Here is an 18,398-nt window from a genome sequence, read left to right on the forward strand (position 1 = left end):
CAAACCTGAGGAATGGTACTCTCCTCTGTCACCCTCAAACACCATCTCAGAGCGGACATCTCGTCATCATTCAGGGCTTAATAAACACGTGGAAGCTTCTTCTGACTGTAGGATACGATACCTCTGAGCTGTATCTGCGCTGGATCTTCCAGCCTGGAGAATCCTCAAAGCAATGTCTCTCTCTGGTACCTCAGGTGTGCTCAGCTGCCAGACAGACAGGTGAAGCATTATACCTTTCTCCTGGTATCCCCAGTCTGTACCACACAGGCATTTGCTGCTGGGTGTGAGGGTGGAATGTTTGAGGAACGTCGTTAAATGGGTCCCCCGTTGAACGCACCTCTGAAAAGCCACAGTTGGTGACAAACGGAAGAAACAAAACAGCAGGATTCCGGCAAAGCCGCTGGAAAGGATTCATACTTTGATTTATAAAATTATTTATTTTGAATTTATTTAAAAGATATATTCTCATACATACTCAGTATTTTCTTTAATTTTGGTTTTGTACCATTTTTAATATCAGGACTTTAAAACCTCAGTCACAAAGTGATTTTTCCAAAGCATTTGACTAATGTATGTATGAATTTTGTGTGTGTGTGTGTGTCTTTTTGGGAAAAGGAGTTTCATTTTTTGGTGTTTGGTGGTTGCTGGGTTCGTTTAGGCAGGTGTTTAAGTGAAAGTGGAAGACCTGGTTTTACCCAGAGAAAAACATCACCACTGACCTATGACCCCTGCAGTGAAGAGCATGCTCTGTCCTGAGCCCTGGTGGGGGGGTGGGGGTGAGGAGTGGGGTGGGAGGTCCAGGAGAATAGCACACTTATTAGGAAAAGTGGTCACTGGGCTTTTTCTTTGGGGAAGGAGTGTAGGTCGTACTGCCATGAGCTGGCTTCAGTGAAACAGTCGTGTCGTAAACCTGTCTGAGGATGGAGTCATAATGTCGTTGGACAGAAAGAAACGTACATGATATTCCAAGGAGAAGATCTGTCAGGTGTGCTGCTTTGCACACATGGCTGTACATCAGTGGTGGTAACCCTGAATCTGACACCATTTCACACACCTGGAGCGGGCTGTAAAGAGCAGGAATGAAAGGTGTTTACCTGACTGCTTCAGTGGATTCCCACACACAGGTGTGACCGATTCTTATCGCAGTTTCATTTCCCATCAGCACCTGGGCTTGCCCTTAAAGGATGGGCTTACCTAGGTACTGCAGGACAGGTGCAGCAGTACCTCCTGTCTCAGCCCCAGGGAGCAAGCACCAAGAGGCGGTATTGTTCAGCACAGATTTTGTGAGATTTGGAGTTGGTCATAACAGGACATCTGTTAAACTAAAAACAAAAATTATAACAATGGAGTGGCCAACAGAAGAGCAGCCAAGGCTGGTGATTTTGTCTTTATTTTATTGAGAAAGGAGGGCAGTATGTAAAGATACTGCTCCATGGGGCGGGGGTGTCACATCTCTGATGTTCCCTTCAGAAACGAGTGCCTATTATTTAAGTTCCATAGTGACTTTCTTTTGAATGTGATCTTTGTTCTTTTATTTCCTTTGAGTGCCAAAATGGCTTTGATTTGCCGGTTTTATTAGCAGAAGCAGTCCGACTTGATCTCTGCTTGAGCTTTTCAGCTTTATGGCAATGCATTTTTTTGTTTTTTGTAATTGCATAAAATACATTTATAATCTTGAAAGTATGTAGAATATGCGGCTTGGTATTTAAAGCGGAGTGCTGACCCTGTAAGTGGCGTATTTATTTAAAGGGGGTGTGGCCGGGGCTGGCGAGAGGGGCGGGGCCAGTTGAACCCGTGCCATTTCGCCGGATTGTTTTTTTGTTTACAGACTTTTATATCCACACCAACATGACTCTGTTTTCGCTTGTAAATTCACATTTCAAATAAAAGAAACTGCTCCGACACACTGCTGCTGCTTTTTTCCCCCCACACTCAACAGACCTTGTTTTTTTTTTTTTTTTTTTAGTCATGTTTATACACATGACACAACTCATAATAATAATAATAATAATGAATGGAGAATTATGAGTCATACATCGCTTTGGTAACAGCCGGCTGTCTGTTCTTCTAATGAAAGTGCTGAATCAGTTGCAGTTACGCCAGATGAAATATAACTACAGTATTAAAACGTCTGAGCCAAACTAGCTCCAAAGCAGTTTCTTCGCATCTCGCAACAATGCTTTATGCATCAGCGTCACCTACTGTTTGTAACGTGTAACTGCAGTCATGACTTGCACTTTTAAAAACTGCCCCTGAAGACCACGGGGTCTCATTTATAAAACGCTCTTACGCACAGATTCGATCTTAGAATATGCGTACAGTCAAATCCACGCCAAAGGTCAGATTTATAAAAACGGTCTTTGACGTGGAAAAATACTTAACTCCACGTCAGGTTCCAACTTGGCCTTCGCACTTCCTTGTGGCAATGTTGGGAGTACTGCAGGTATTTGGAAATCTTGAGAGCGCCAACCAGGGTTTCTGATTTTTTCTTGCTGGTCCGGTGTCACGTTTCAATAACAGTCTATGTTACAAACGCAAATATAATGCACACCTAGGTTGACAGAGAATGACAACGACCTCAAATCAGTTAGACTATAACAGTAACGACTGAGCACAACCTCAACATTAGCCGCTAAAATGTAGGCTACATTTTGTATGAGTATTATTACTGGACATTTTGACCGGCAAGTTTTTAATTTTTTAAGGGTTTTTTAAATATAAACTTTACTAGGCAAAAACCGGTAATTACCGGCTAACGGAAACCCTGGCGCCAACATGTTGTCTGCTGCCTAATTGTTTCCTTATTATTATTGTTATTATTTTATTATATTTTGTTATTATTATTATTATTATTATTATTAGTAGTAGTAGTAGTAGTAGTAGTAGTAGTAGTAGCAGCAGATGTCGTTGTATTGCCAGATTGAACACATTGCTTAGGCTATACGTAATGGTTTGCACAATAAAGTTAATGATCAATTAAAACAACATAAGCTAGGCTACTTGTGGAAAAAAAATACAAAAACACACATTGGTTTTCCAAAACTACCCGTATTAGTTGACACATAACCGCATAGTTGACACATCCTTGAAGGAAATTTATTTAATATACATACATTATGGTTCCACACGTGTAAAATATTTCGGTCAATATAAAATGTCGGCTATAAAATGTCCAATAATGCAGTGGTTTGCAGGAGGAAGAATGGCAGCATTAGCACTTCTCGAAGATATCGCCAACCGCGGAATAGGAAGGAAACGAGTTTTTACAGATCAGACAGACGTCTTTGCGCATGATGATGAGTGGCTGATAAGCAGGTGTCGTTTGCCGAGAGCTACGCTATTAGAGCTTTGTGCCCAGATGGCACGTAGGCTACTTGATTTTAGTGGTAATGCCACTGGAAAGGCTCCCAAACAGCATCCCTGCACACATCTGCACCTCCGCCAACAAGACCTCGATTTCGGCCTCGCTAAAAAAAAAAAAAAAATCTTGCAGCTCGCCATTATCAAGTAGAGGATTTGAGTTTTGATTCTAGCTTTATATGCAAATGAAATTAATTAGGAGCCGCTTACAAGGCAGAGATCGAAAACCATTCAGCTACACACAATTTCAAGATCATTTGTGATTAATAGATTCCGCATCAGGGAGAGTGGCGTACGCACGTTTTTTGTGTTTATATTCATTTTCTCTGAATCACACATACGTACATTTCAGAAATGATCTTAGATCACATGTATGATCGTTTCTACGCAACCTTTTTTAATATAAATTAGCCCCAGGACCTCGTTTACACATCCATCTATGATGTGGCGCTTAAGAGAAATAAATGACTGGAAATTCTACTTCTGTTTAACCCTCGAATTGATTACATGAGTTTAATTTTCACGTTTGACCTTTGACTCTTTTTTAGACACATGTCAATTAATACATGACAAAGTGTCATGAGGGGGTCATTTCTTCCTCTAAAACATAGAAGGTATGTAAACGTGCATTTTTATGAACAAAAAAGTGATCACATACACGTGACATTCATTTTCATTTATTAATTGTTTGATTATTAACAGTTTTTCATCTATTAACCGTAACCTTTTTAATTGAACAATTGGTTTTATTCCTGGCAGTTTCCAGCCGTAAAAACACAGAGCGCTTGTTTTGGCCACATGGTGGAGACAAAGCACACGCAGAGCCGCGGGTTGTGTACAGTATATTTGAGCGCTTCGAAGTTGTGGAAGAAGAAAAGTAATAAAATGAAGACTATATTTCGATTATTATCACGCATATTAATGTAAATACAACAAAAATATATCAACCACTGCTGCTTTCAAAAGACATATTTCATATATTTTTACCCATGGGTTTTACTCAACAACACATAAGTAACATTGTATCAATCTTGCTGTCATTGATATATGTAGAATATTGACATATGAGACATAGCATGGTCCGAATATTTCCGGAGTTATATTTGAAAACAAAATATGAACCAAAACCTCACTTTTTACATTCTATTCTTCTTTCGCTTAGGCACTCAGCCACTAGACGGTGCGCTTCCATCTTGAGGGACGTAAAAAAAAATCAACGTTGTTTCTGTCCATTTGTTATATAGAGGACACGCAATTTCCCAGCAGCGTGACACCTTCCAGTTTTCCATCTCCAGAGCGCCGGGTGCCTCATGCCGTGATGGACAGCTACGAGGCGGACGGGCGTGGGGTCTCGCCCCGCTGACATGTAGGATCGATAGTGTGGAGTAATCGCTTTCTTTCCAGGCCATTTAACAGAGTAGATGTTGCTTCTGTGGGAAGACGGCGAGACGCACGTTCTTTGCGCAATGCTCCGGGGTGAAGACCGGGGGGGGGGGGGGGGGGGGGGACACGCAGTGAAGCGCTCTCCGAATTTCTGAAATGAGTACAAGATGTATGAAATATGGAAGGGCATTTGGCTGGTTTTGCAGGCTGATCATAATCTGATGGCGATAGGATGAAACTAACAATGGCCAGTAGCCATTGGGACCAGTAAGATAAAAACACATACTCACTTACTCACTCATTCACTCCTCACTCACTTCTCTCTCTCTCTCTCACACACACACACACACACACACACACACGTTGTGTTTTTGTTGTGTTGGAGCCACACTGAAACTTAGAGCAGGCTTCGGAGTTGATATGACTGCGTCCATAAGAGAAAGAAAAACATCCATTCGTGCTAAACCACGTTGTATTAGCTTCCTCAACCAACATTCACCCCACTCAGTGACGACTGTCTCCCCTGAGCGGACAAACTCAATCAGGTCAGTCTCCCTCTGCTGGAGAAGTATTAACACCTTTGTGAATGATATTCACAATATTTGCTGTTGTTTATTTAAAAAAAAAAACATGTTATTGTGGTGTTTACACCAAACCACCGACATGTTAAAAGTTTGCCCTGATAACAAAATTCTAGGATTTCATAAAAAGTAAAGAGTCAGAAGTAAGTGGTCTGTAACAAATAGTAATGTGCGGAAAAGAACGTGTGTATTCACTGTGGTGAATACAAACAAGTTTGGGCGCGAGGATGGAATAAAGCGTTCTCCCTTGCACGAGCCCAGATAACAGAAGAACGCGCCCAATGAGGACGAGGCCCTCCCTCAGCACGCGCCGTGTTAATGTAAATACAACAAAAATATATCAACCACTGCTGCTTTCAAAATACATATTTCATATATTTTTACCCATGGGGTTTACTCAACAACACATACGTAACATTGTATCAATCTTCTGTCATTGCTGTCATTGATATATGTAGAATATTGACATAGGAGACATAGCATGGTCCGAATAGAGATGATAAGCAGAGACCCCCCTCTCAGAGATGATAAGCAGAGACCCCCCTCTCAGAGATGATAGGCAGAGACCCCCCTCTCTCAGAGATGATAAGCAGAGACCCCCCTCTCAGAGATGATAAGCAGAGAGCCCCCCTCTCAGAGATGATAAGCAGAGACCCCCCTCTCAGAGATGATAAGCAGAGACCCCCCCCTCTCAGAGATGATAGGCAGAGACCCCCCCTCTCAGAGATGATAGGCAGAGACCCCCCTCTCTCAGAGATGATAGGCAGAGACCCCCCTCTCTCAGAGATGATAGGCAGAGACCCCCCTCTCTCAGAGATGATAGGCAGAGACCCCCCTCTCAGAGATGATAGGCAGAGACCCCCCCTCTCAGAGATGATAAGCAGAGACCCCCCCCTCTCAGACATGATAAGCAGAGACCCCCCCTCTCAGAGATGATAAGCAGAGACCCCCCCTCTCAGAGATGATAAGCAGAGACCCCCCTCTCAGAGATGATAAGCAGAGAGCCCCCCTCTCAGAGATGATAAGCAGAGACCCCCCTCTCAGAGATGATAAGCAGAGACCCCCCTCTCAGAGATGATAGGCAGAGACCCCCCCCTCTCAGAGATGATAAGCAGAGACCCCCCCCTCAGAGATGATAGGCAGAGACCCCCCTCTCAGAGTTGATAAGCAGAGACCCCCCCCTCAGAGATGATAAGCAGAGACCCCCCTCTCAGAGATGATAGGCAGAGACCCCCCCTCTCAGAGATGATAAGCAGAGACCCCCCCTCTCAGAGATGATAAGCAGAGACCCCCCCCCCCCTCAGAGATGATAAGCAGAGACCCCCCCCTCTCAGAGATGATAAGCAGAGACCCCCCCCTCAGAGATGATAAGCAGAGACCCCCCCCCTCTCAGAGATGATAAGCAGAGACCCCCCCCTCTCAGAGATGATATGCAGAGACCCCCCTCTCAGAGATGATAAGCAGAGACCCCCCCTCTCAGAGATGATAAGCAGAGACCCCCCCCTCTCAGAGATGATAAGCAGAGACCCCCCCCTCTCAGAGATGATAGGCAGAGACCCCCCTCTCAGAGATGATAAGCAGAGACCCCCCCTCTCAGAGATGATAAGCAGAGACCCCTCTCTCAGAGATGATAAGCAGAGACCCCCCCCCCTCTCAGAGATGATAAGCAGAGACCCCCCTCTCAGAGATGATAAGCAGAGACCCCCCCCCCTCTCAGAGATGATAAGCAGAGACCCCCCCCCCCCCCCCCCCCCCCCCCCCCTCTCAGAGATGATAAGCAGAGACCCCCCCCCTCACAGAGATGATAAGCAGAGACCCCCCCCCCCCCCCCCCTCTCAGAGATGATAAGCAGAGCCCCCCCCCCCCTTCAGCAACGTGCCACTTACTCGGCTGACCGGCGCTCGTGTCTGCAAAGAGCCAATCCGCTGGGTCGCACCCTCGCGAGGCGCAGAGCGCGCTCTCCAAACGCCTGCGCCTCGAGCCGTCCTCTGCCATTGGTGACAGCACCGCGTGACGATGGTCCGCTAGGGGAGCCGACTCGCGCGCTCGGACCCAGAGGGGGGGGGGGGGGGGGGGGGGGGGGGGCAGACCCGACTCTCTGCAAGCGATTCTCCGGAGAGGATTTTGTTTTTTTGCACCCTTCGCGCACGATGGAGAACACCAGCGCGGTGGACAACGACACGCTTTCATCCGTCGGTTTGACGCCTTTTTTCAACTTCGCGGAAAATGACACAAACGTCACCCAGGCTTCAGACAGCTACCCCCAGGACCTGGCCAGCGCCGGATTAAGCGTCACCGGGGACCCCGTGTCTCTGCTGGCCAGCACTTTCAGGACTACCGCCGCCGGTAACTTCCTGGCGGTGACCCCCTCGACTCCCGTCGCTGCCGCCGCGCAACTCGCGGTCGCCTTCTGGGACTCCCCGCTCAGCCACGGGATCAACGTGTTCGTGGGCGTCGTCCTGTGCTTCACCATGCTGGGTCTGGGCTGCACAGTGGAGCTCAGCCAGCTGGGCGAGCACATCCGGAGACCCATCGGGGTCCTGCTGGCGCTGGTGTGCCAGTTCGTCATCATGCCGCTCGTTGCGTTCCTCCTGGCGCTCATGTTCTCGCTGAACGACGTGGCCGCGATCGCCGTGCTGCTGTGCGGCTGCTGTCCAGGCGGAAACCTCTCCAACATTATGTCCCTCCTCGTGAACGGGGAGATGAACCTCAGGTAATAATGAATATAAATAAATAAATAAACAAACAAAGTAATAAAACGCGCCAGCATCGCCACCGCTACCCGCCGTGTGCGCCCGTACCATCAGGCAACGGCAAAACCTTGCAAAAAGTAAGCCTGCCGAGGACCAATAAAACGTGTAGTCTATGCCTGACTTTCAGAAAGAAAATGGTAAAAATCTCTTTTTTTTCAGCTACTCTCACCATTTACTTTTTTTGTTTCAATCAATGACTCAAGAAAGTAGTATTCGATTTTGACGAGTTTAACGATAATGCTATTCATATTTCAAAAACTCTATCTGAGTATTCTATAGGCTATATAATTAATGATAAAAATCTCCGGAATCATTTCAAATACATTTTCCCTTGTTTGCTTTCTATAAACACAATTGATCTGAATATAATCTACGCATGTATGCATTTTACTCCGATTTCAACATATAAAATGTAGCAGTTTTTCAGGCGAAAATAAATTTAGAACTCAGAAATATAAAGGTGCGATACGATAAAAAATCCAATGAATAGGAGCGCGCTTTCTTTTTTCATTTGTTTTAACGAGTTTCGTTATTTAACTGTTCCTCTGGAGCGGCTGATTAGCCTACAACAAAACAGTAAGTACTTTGCTCCACCAAGAAAATAATCGGCGATTAAGAATCGAAACGCAGGTTATCCCACACTTTGAACGTCTTGAATCGGGATACCGTTTTCCAAGATTAAAGCTTCAGTAAATAACTCTAAAATACGATGGTGATAATTTGGTAGCCATTGAAGACTCAGGAGAAGTCTTATCAGATCTGTAAATCGGACGTTGCTGTGGTCATATTTACAAATGAATGACATCTTGAGATTTAACTGCATTTAGACCACTGACATTAACACCGCTCAGAGGGCTAACGTGCATGTCTGGCATGTGTACACCGTTGGAGAGGTTAGCATTCAGACAGAATTGCCCGACGCGGCTCGCATCGCGCCGCGTTTCCTCCATCCGAATGTGACCGTGGGTAACAGCGCGCCGTTCTCCCTCCCCGGCTTCTCTGCCCCCTCCAGCATCATCATGACCATCTCGTCCACGGTCCTGGCGCTCGTGCTGATGCCGCTGTGCCTGTGGATTTACAGTCGCGCGTGGATAAACACGCCGGTGGTGGACCTCATGCCCTTCGGCGCGATCATCCTCACCCTCTGCAGCACTCTGATCCCTATCGGCGCAGGGGTCTACCTGAGGTACCGCTACAACCGGACGGCGGACATCATCTTAAAGGTATACAACGGAACCCTCACGTTAGATCGCTCCACAGGGAAGAAGTGGGACAGAAAGCGTTGCCTGTTCAAAAAAAAAATGTGTTTTTTTGCCATGGTGTTTAACATGGTTCTTCTGGTCCCTATGTATAGTAACCAGTGGCCAGCGCGGTTGAAGGATTGCGCATTTTCCCCGGGTTTACGTGCAATCTTGCACGCTACAGTAGGGGCCAGATGCACGTGAATTCACAAGGTAGCAAACGCATTTTAAAAGCCTTTTGACAACGGCATTTTTAAATTCCAGCGTTGATTTGCGACTCGCAAGAAGCAGTGCAGTCATGCTGGAATAAATCACAGCCGTGACACAGGCAGCCCCAGTGGGGCAGAACGTGCATCACACTAATGCTATTACGCCTACGGGCCAGATTCAATTGAATTCTTTCTATCAGCTCGCCTTAATAGCAGGAGCCTCTGCGGCTCCGTGATGGAGACAACGCGCGCTCACTCTCCGCAGTCACCGTGCGCAACGCGAGCATCGGGGAAATTTAACTTCGGCGGCCAGACAACGCAACCGCTCAGTCTGAGATTAGATTCGATCTGTTGTGCTTATTTAGCTCAGATACAACTTCGATTTAGAAATTAGCTACAGGTAATCGAAGTTTAAATGGCATAGCACAAATAAATTATGTTAGTGCAATTATTATTAGTAGCAGAATTGTTGTTGTTGTTATTATTATTATTAGTTATTATTATTATTATTGTTGTTGTTGTTCTTCTTCTTCTTCTTATTATTATTATTATTATTATAAATAATAATAATAATAGCAGTAGGCCTAATTATAGTAGACTGATCATCATCATCACTGTGGCACTTATTCGGAAACCCTTTTTTAAAGGGTCAATAAATCTCCACAAAATGCATTAAAATTATTCTTTTGAAACCTAATAATACACAAACATAAATCTGTGGAATGAGTGGAAAAAATGCTGCAGAGAAAGCCCCTTAGTCAAGACATCCGAAAGTTGAGTCTTACCGCTGACGGTAAATCAAATCGGAAATGACGGGCTACTAAAAGCCCCGGTGACGTTCTGCGCATTGCATAATTTGGAGCGGCTGGTTCCTAGGTGACTTCGGCGACCTGCGGGGCAGGCTGACGTCAGAGGCGCGCTCGCAGCGGACAGCAGAGTAGCTCAATAAGCGGTCCTCCTTTTAAAGATGAAATAATTTAATACCAGCCCCTGGAGGGCTGGCGAGCGGGAGAGTCTGGAGAGCTGGAAATTCATTACGATGTCAGACTACTACCACAGAGCACGCAGTACGTCAGGCGAGTAACGCTGCAGGGTCCTCGTGATATTTATATTTCACGTTCATTGTTACACATTCCAGTAAATAATATCTATATTACATTATTTGTTCGCTGAACATATGTTATTATCCAGGCCAGCTCCAACATTTTAGATGCTGTTCATGTACAACGCTGGCAGTATGGTTTCAGAGCAGTGGATTGCTTCAGACTTCCTTCATTTGCATCTCCTGCACCAGGCGGTAATCAGCTGCAGAGTCTGGCCAAAGCTTACATGTTCAGCTCAGAAACTGTGGTTGTGTGCGCAAACTGTGCGCTGTTGTTCAAATAACAGCTTACAACGGAGGCCCACGTTCAGCTTCTTATTAAGTAACCCGAAGAGGCCCGATGGTCAATAACATCGCAGGTTATAAAGCCGTTGGAGGAGAGTGTTCGTTTACGAAACCCACGCTGCCCTGTGTTTCTCCCCCCAGGTGTCGCTGTGGTCGCTACTGGTCACCCTGGTGATGCTGTTCATCATGACGGGCGCCATGCTGGGGCCGGAGCTGCTGGCCGCCATCCCGCCGTCTGTGTACGCCGTGGCGGTGCTCATGCCGCTGGCGGGCTACGCCGCCGGCTACGGCCTGGCCGTGCTCTTCCGCCTGCCGCCCAACAGCCGGCGCTCCGTCTCGCTGGAGACAGGCTGCCAGAACGTGCAGCTGTGCACCGCCATCCTGAAGCTGGCCTTCCCGCCGCAGCTGATCGGTGGGCTGTACATGTTCCCGCTGCTCTACGCGCTCTTCCAGGCCGCCGAGGCCGGCATCTTTATCCTGGCGTACCGGCTGTACCGGCAGGAGGTGCTGCACAAGCAGGAGCTGACGCGGGACGACGACGACGACGACACCGACATCACTTACAAGACGCTGCGGGAGGAGGAGACGGGTTTCGACGCTGCCTACGGCTCGGTGACAGCGAGAGACCCCAACGCCATCGCGCTGGAGAACCGACCGCACCCTGCTCAAGTGTAGAGGAGATGGCCGAAGTGGGACTCTCAGGAAAAAAAGGACACGTCTCCTGAAAAGCTGAACAATACTAATGAAAATATTCTGAATAGTTCATAAGGTCATTGTGTGACGTCATTATCACATAAGAGACATCCTTGCGGCAAGGACGTTGAGATATCATAAATGTATAATTATACAAAGCAACTCTGTATTAATATCCACAAGATTCCTCGCCAGACGTAGAGGATTTAATAATTTATTAACACCATAGAAGCAGGTACTTCATGAGCCAAAAAGCTTAGTTGTGAACGAACACTATGGATAACATCCCAAGAATACTGACTTCCATGTAGCCTAAATATTAAGTCAACATTGACACTATCATTTGGCATAAAGTTTGTGGAATAATAGTAAAAAAAAACATTGCTAATCTAAACCACTGCAGCAGGGTTACCCTCATTTTGTCGGAAATTCGTAAAGTACAGACATAATTCATGTCAGCATCGATTCACCCAGCTAAATACAGCGGCTATCTACTGTCTGTGAAAATATAATGGCCACTTAGTAGCTTCTAGTGTTCAGCTGATAATTATCTTACAAAAAATCACTGGCTTTAGAATCAATTACACGTTCTAACCTGTTACAGTATGAAATCATCTTTATCAATCAACCCCATCGGGACCACTTTGCTCGTGAGCTCGGAGCTGGCAGTTCTGCAGATGTGATAGGGTACAGAAAAAGTGAATGCAATTTATAATAACCTACAATAAAGTACGTATTAGCACGGGATTACAGCAATCCACGGTGCGTCGTAAAAAAAAAAAACACAAAATCGCAAATAAAATGTACAATTGTGTAAATGTTTATCATATGTATAGTGAATTATATATAAATAAAATCAAGGCATTATGAGCACTTCGTTATTTTGTGTTTGATTGTCTCCTTCCATTCCCGACTGGCTGTGCAGACAGGGAATTGCAGGTTGGACACCATGACTCAGATTGGATTGAACAGCTAAACGCACCTGTGCCCAATGAAAGTAATTATATCGCCTCCACTACCGGCTGCCTACTTAAATTGTTCAAACAATTTACCAAGGTTGGCTGAAACAAAATGGCTACGTATGGTGACGAGTCAATAGACAGCTACCTGTATTCATCATATAACCCTTACTCCTGCAGGTATCTCAACTCAAAATCCAGAGGGGTCGGCTGGAGGCAGAAGAGTTACCTGGCGAATTATGGCGACGCGGAGACTTACTTTGACAACCACCAGCGAGCACAGCTGAAATCCATCCTTTCCCAGATCAACCCCGACCTCACGCCCAGGCTGCGAAAGGCCAACACCAAAGACGTCGGCGTGCAGGTCAACCCCAAAACCGACGTCTCCGTGCAGTGTTCTTTGGGACCGCGTCCCCTTTTCGCCAGGAAGCGCGGAGCTCTGCGGAGGAAGGCGGACACCCAGGCGCCTGGAAGTCCCGTTAGCAGCACCGTTCGCTATCCCCGAACTTTGGCCGTTTATTCCCCAATCGCGTCCAGGAGGTTGACATCCTTCCTGGAGCCGGACAAAGACGAGGCGGAACCTGCGCCGGCTGGGGAGGCAACCGAAACCGCAGAGAAAGGCGAGGGTCTGGAGGGTGAGCGTCAGACTACGGGGGAAGAAGCGCAGAAGCCCACGGACGGAAAGGTGACTTCCGAAAAAGAAGGCCCGGACGAGCAACCGAGGAAAGCGGAGGAAATTCAGAAGGGTGAAGATGGAGCAAAATCAAAGGCGCGGGTGAAGTTTCAGGTGAGCTGCTAGTCCTGGTAAAAGCACAGGAAAACTCAGCTGCCTGATATAGTCTCCATCATAATTAGGCCAACTAGTTTTGGATATTCGTACTTGTAGTTTTAGAACAGTTGTCAGTCTTAGTTGTCAGGATAGTTTCCCTTTACCTGTCGACTCTTGTATACAAGAAATTTACAGCCATTAATACCCAGTTCAGGGGCGCAAATCTTGAATAATGTCACGTGGTAAACGAAACGGGAGGTGAGAATCTACTATATAAACGGGGAGCGAACCCTTTCATCTCTGAAAAGCGCACTCGGGTAAAGGAAATGGAACAGGGACCCGTTGCTCTGGTTGCAGGCGTTTCGTGTGCTGCGCTTTGTTAACGGATGATTCGTTTGTCCGCAGTTTCTGGAGCAGAAGTACGGCTACTACCACTGCAGGGACTGCAACTTGCGGTGGGAGAGCGCCTACGTCTGGTGCGTGCAAGGCACGAGCAAGGTGAGCGAGGAACTCCTGCATTGTACAAACCTCTGGCTGTCGAAGCTGTGTCGTTATTGAGAGTGTGTGTGTGTGTGTGTGTGTGTGTGTGTGTGTGTGTGTGTGTGTGTGAGAGCAGGTTTACTTCAAGCAGTTCTGCAGAACGTGTCAGAAGGCGTTCAACCCCTACCGCGTGGAAGACATCACATGCCAGGTGAGCGGAGAATTAAAAGGCAGCACGGCGGCTTTCCTCCCGGCGGCGACGCCCTCCCTGATGCAATGCTTGTCACGACAGAGCTGTAAGCGGGTGCGCTGCAGATGCCCGGTGATGCTGCGCCACGTGGACCCCAAGCGGCCCCATCGGCAGGACCTCTGTGGCAGGTGCAAGGGCAAGCGCCTGTCCTGCGACAGCACCTTCAGCTTCAAGTACATCATCTGAGGACGGGCGGTCCCCCCCCCCCCCCCCAGCGGGACCTGGAGGTGCGGCTCCCGAACGAGGCTTCGGGTCCTCTGACTGTTTAAGTTGGTCGCAGGAAGGCAAAAGCAATGTTAAATAAAACGGCAATAACCAGCACTGTGTTCTGTAGTTTCTGTCCCATCAAATCTGCTTTGAGAAGCGGGCATCTTGGTGCAGTCTCTGGTCAAGGCCTGGTGAGGGTCATGTTGCTGAGGGAGTGGGGGAGTGGGGGGGGGGTACATTATCTACATGGTTCTGGGTAAGCGCATCTACTAAATGCCAGTAATATAGACTAGTTTTTACAATATCCATTCATACAACTGGATATTTACTGAGGCAATTGTAGGTGAAGTACCTTGCCCAAGGGCACAGCAGCAGTGTCCCTGTGGGGAACTAAACCAGCAACCTTTTGGTTATGAGCCCTGCTCCTTACCACTATGCTGCACTGCCATCCCCAGTTCTGACCACCTTTGCTGAGGGAATGGTAGGGGTGTTACTGGTATGAAGCGGGGATTGAAGCTATTGGCCTGAATTCTGTACAGGTCTGTGCAGCTCCTGAGGGAGTGTAGCAGAATAACTTCACATGGCATCACTCTGAGGGATTTTTTTTTTTTTTTGCTTCAGATGCCTGGGTGGCACTGGGACTCTGAGGGCGAAAGGAGAGTGGACCTGGCAGTTAACGCTCTCCTCCCCAGAGCTGCACGGTGAAGGACTGTGCTGCTAATCGTGCTCGATGGCTCGGGCGGCGGCGCCCGCTTCACAGGCGTGGGGTTTTCCGGCCGATTTGCTCCTCTGGGAAAAACAGTGCTGGTGCGGAACTGGAGTGGTGGTGGGGGGGGGGGTCGGGGAGTGGTAGATTCCCGAGTGCGTTGCTGTGTTGCTGTCACGCTGTACCGTCGGTGCTTGATGGCTGCTGTCCTAGCTGAATGGATATGAAACCGCCATCCTGCTTTGATGTGCAGGGTGCACGTTTCTCACCGACACCCCTAAACCGGGAAGGGGGATTCTACCTCCCGAGTGCTACAGGCTGCCATTACAATCCATCTGGCAGTCAGATTCACATTTCACTGAAGACGACAAACCCGACTAGGTCCATCACTGGGCCGCTCTGGCTGGCCCCTGGCATGGTGGAGTCACGTGTGCGGTCCAAACTCCTTGGCCCAGTCCAGGACCACACCCTTGCTGCTGCTTTCACGCCTGCAAGGGGAACGAGGATGAGCCAGAATATGGCAGGTGAGGTGGAGCTGCTGCCGTATGGCTCACACCTATCTGGTCCTTCTGGACCTGTGAGCTCAGGTGTGGTTCTGGATCAGAGTCCAGGTACAAGTGAGGAACTCACCCAGTAAGCCGAAGAGGTCTGACCCTTTCTCTGTTGGTCAAAACATTTGACTCTCATTCTCTCTCTCACACACACACAGGTGCAGGAATGGAGCTGAGACTGTAACTATCAGTTAGGTGATTCCAACCCTACACAGGACTATTGTACTTAAACTCATTACCAGTGACATATTACCCATTTTTACATCTGGATATTTACTGGAGCGATTCAGATTACATCACATTACTATTAGTTAGCAGATGCTCTGGATAATAGTGATTTACATATCTTAGTTTAACAGTTGGATCTGAACTAAAGCACGTCTGGTTAAGCGCCTCCCTCATGGGTGCTGCAGTCATGGGTTACCCTGCTCCTGACCACCACGCCGCACAGCTCCCGCTGGCTGCTAGCGTCTTAAATATAAATCCATCCGTCAAGCTGCAGGCGGGAACAGCTAATCAGAGCCATGGTAAAATAATGACATCACATTCAGTCATACTGTGCTCTAAACCAGCACATTTAATTCACACAAGGCAGAAAGTGTCAGCCTGCAGTGGGCCCTGTGGGAGTTTGTCAGTGGTTCTAACCCAGCTCCAGACCCCTGGGTCGCTACATCAGGCCAGTGTCTAATCCCTGCAGCAGACTCACAACACACAACCCAATAAGACACGGCTTGCAAAGGATGTTTTAGGTTTTTAATGAAGGATTTTGCTTTGCTTGAATGGTCCTGTATGGATACATAATCACGTACAGTGTTATCCTGAAACGTAAAAGGGTATGTGGGTGACACTTCAGAAGGATGGGACGCTGTGAACAGGGGATACAGACTCAGAGGTGCCACTATACAGGAAGTGACATCACCTTTTAGAGCACTTTTGCTCCCTGACTTCCCATGGCAAATCTGGTCAGATTCCACACACATTAGCTGAACACACGAGATCAGGTTTTCAGATCTCTAAGGAGAAGGCTGGGAAGATTGATGGGAAGAACACTAAAATGAAACAAAAAATGAAAATTTTAATGCACCTTGAAATAAAAACTATTTCCCAGTAAATAATATATCCATTAAATAATTAAGAACAGCATTCAAAAGTACCAAACAGCCAATAGAAGTCTCTCTTGTGAGGAATGAATACAGTGATCGTATTAAATGTGCCACGACAGGTTTTTTTTTTTTTTTTTCCTAAACTTTCAGATATCAGTTCATATCCTGCAGATCGGCAGCGAGCACAGTGGCCTTCAGAAGCACAGCAGAGCCAACATGGATGAACACGGGCCGGTTTCCGTGCAGAACGTACAGCTGCGACACAGTGTCAGCGCAGCCTGCTCCGGGGAAAAGGGCCAACATGGAGATCACAGTGGACAGAGGAATGCATATGACTGGGCTGGTGGGGCTGTCGAACAGGAAGTGAGAATACACAGACCCCCTCCTCTTCCTGCCGCCGTGAGGTCGTTTCCTGACGTGGAGCGCTGACCTCTGACCCCTCCGAATGTGGACCGCTACCACAGCCAGTCCCCGTTTGGTCGAGAAAATGATATTTGGGTAAGATTATAATGATGGAACGATTAATTAGTGAATTTTTCTATCTGGTTTCTTTTTTTTGCATTAGCTTTATACACCTATTCTGCATTAACAGTGCATTGCACAAATGTACAAGAAAAAATACTGCTTTTACACTATACATTTCTAAAATATATACAGAGTAAAATAAGTTATTGATGTTTTCATAATGAATGTAGCCAGTCTGCACTTACATGTGTATGTGTCAATGTATGTGTGTACATATCTGCTTGCATATGTACACACACGCACACACAGATATATATGCTATAAAGGCAGCTACTTTTTGGTTAGCTATAATCAGCGTTCTTTAGAGGCGCCCCCTAAAGGGAGTGAGACAGATCCTTTTTACAGCCCCCAGCAAGACTCTGGAGTTACAATTACAGGTTAAATATCCTAACATTTACAACCTAGGAGGATGTTAGCTCTAATAAAAATAATTTCTCAAAAAAATATTCTTGCAGTGCTTTCTTTTTCAAGCATGCTTTTGAAGAGAAAAAAAAAAGATTTGTCTTGTGTGTTTTAACGAACCAAGGACAACACAAACAGTCCACTCACTCGCACACCTTGCACTCTCAGCTACACGTGTTACCCTGGCTAAAAGACCACCCCCCCCCACCCCCACCCCGAATCTGCAGTGCGCATGCTGAATGATCCCCTTTTGGCGGCCGAGGGACGCCTGAAGGTCGCTCCGCCAAAAAAGCTTCCAGTTTCAGCATCATCCTCCCCCCCCCCGGGCCGCGCACCCCCCCCCCCCCCCCCCCCCCCCCCGGGTTTATGCAGCTCCGCCAGTTGATTGGCTGAGGAAAGAAGTCACATGAAAGTTGCAAACATTCCCACGCATCCTTTAGCCCTTATCCACGGGGTCTCTCCCGTGACCCGCGGGGCGAATCCGGTCAGGCGTCTCAGAAGCCGGTGCTCAGTAGCGAGCTGAGGGCCGGCCGCTGGACGCGGTGCACCTGCCGCAGCGCCTCTCGGATCTGCAGGTTGAGCTCCATCAGCTGGGTGCTGGCCTGGGACAGGTCCTGGCTGGGGCCCAGCACCGCCAGGCAGCCTGTCTGGCCCAGGCTTTGGTGCCGGAAGTAGATGTGCTGGAGCGTCTGCACCGCGTCGTCCCCAGCGCTGCCGAAAATGTCATTTGGCCACAGAGACCTGCGGGAGGCGGGAGGGAAAGAGATGCATTGTGGGTAATACCGAAGCCATTACAGACAGACAAGATGAAAACGCCAGGTACGCAAGTATGCTCTGCA

At 47.5% G+C, this 18,398-nt stretch overlaps 3 protein-coding genes across 9 annotated transcripts in view; 2 read left to right on the forward strand and 1 right to left on the reverse strand.

Moving 5' to 3' along the window:
• Positions 1 to 7,456: 7,456 nt before the first annotated feature.
• slc10a4 (solute carrier family 10 member 4) lies at positions 7,457 to 11,589 on the forward strand. Its single transcript, XM_036522772.1, has 3 exons — positions 7,457 to 8,037; positions 9,090 to 9,300; positions 11,056 to 11,589. The coding sequence occupies exons 1-3, from the start codon at positions 7,475 to 7,477 to the stop codon at positions 11,587 to 11,589; spliced, it is 1,308 nt and encodes a 435-aa protein (XP_036378665.1). The 5' UTR covers positions 7,457 to 7,474.
• A 1,089-nt stretch (positions 11,590 to 12,678) lies between these two features.
• Positions 12,679 to 14,265, forward strand: zar1 (zygote arrest 1). Its single transcript, XM_036522804.1, has 4 exons — positions 12,679 to 13,353; positions 13,741 to 13,833; positions 13,952 to 14,026; positions 14,108 to 14,265. Exons 1-4 carry the CDS (start codon positions 12,679 to 12,681, stop codon positions 14,249 to 14,251), a joined length of 987 nt encoding a protein of 328 aa, XP_036378697.1. The 3' UTR covers positions 14,252 to 14,265.
• A 3,655-nt stretch (positions 14,266 to 17,920) lies between these two features.
• The window catches only part of fryl (furry homolog, like), a 130,497-nt gene continuing 130,019 nt past the window's right edge, over positions 17,921 to 18,398 (reverse strand). For all 7 annotated transcript variants that reach the window (XM_036522869.1, XM_036522868.1, XM_036522866.1 and 4 more), the window contains one exon: positions 17,921 to 18,300. In XM_036522869.1, the coding sequence (XP_036378762.1) occupies positions 18,054 to 18,300 (247 nt within the window). In that variant the 3' untranslated portion in view covers positions 17,921 to 18,053. The remainder of the gene's footprint in view (positions 18,301 to 18,398) is intronic.

Source organism: Megalops cyprinoides, chromosome 2 (genome assembly GCF_013368585.1).
Source record: "Megalops cyprinoides isolate fMegCyp1 chromosome 2, fMegCyp1.pri, whole genome shotgun sequence".
Lineage (NCBI taxonomy): Eukaryota > Metazoa > Chordata > Actinopteri > Elopiformes > Megalopidae > Megalops > Megalops cyprinoides.

What these genes read in the sequence shown, in the direction of transcription:
- slc10a4 (XM_036522772.1), top strand. Translation starts at nt 7,475, where the DNA reads ATGGAGAACACCAGCGCGGTGGACAACGACACGCTTTCATCCGTCGGT. An exon ending in AACGGGGAGATGAACCTCAG is followed by an intron (nt 8,038 to 9,089) that starts GTAATAATGAAT and finishes TGCCCCCTCCAG; the next exon opens with CATCATCATGACCATCTCGT. An exon ending in CGGCGGACATCATCTTAAAG is followed by an intron (nt 9,301 to 11,055) that starts GTATACAACGGA and finishes TTCTCCCCCCAG; the next exon opens with GTGTCGCTGTGGTCGCTACT.
- zar1 (XM_036522804.1), top strand. Translation starts at nt 12,679, where the DNA reads ATGGCTACGTATGGTGACGAGTCAATAGACAGCTACCTGTATTCATCA. An exon ending in AGGCGCGGGTGAAGTTTCAG is followed by an intron (nt 13,354 to 13,740) that starts GTGAGCTGCTAG and finishes GTTTGTCCGCAG; the next exon opens with TTTCTGGAGCAGAAGTACGG. An exon ending in GCGTGCAAGGCACGAGCAAG is followed by an intron (nt 13,834 to 13,951) that starts GTGAGCGAGGAA and finishes GTGTGAGAGCAG; the next exon opens with GTTTACTTCAAGCAGTTCTG.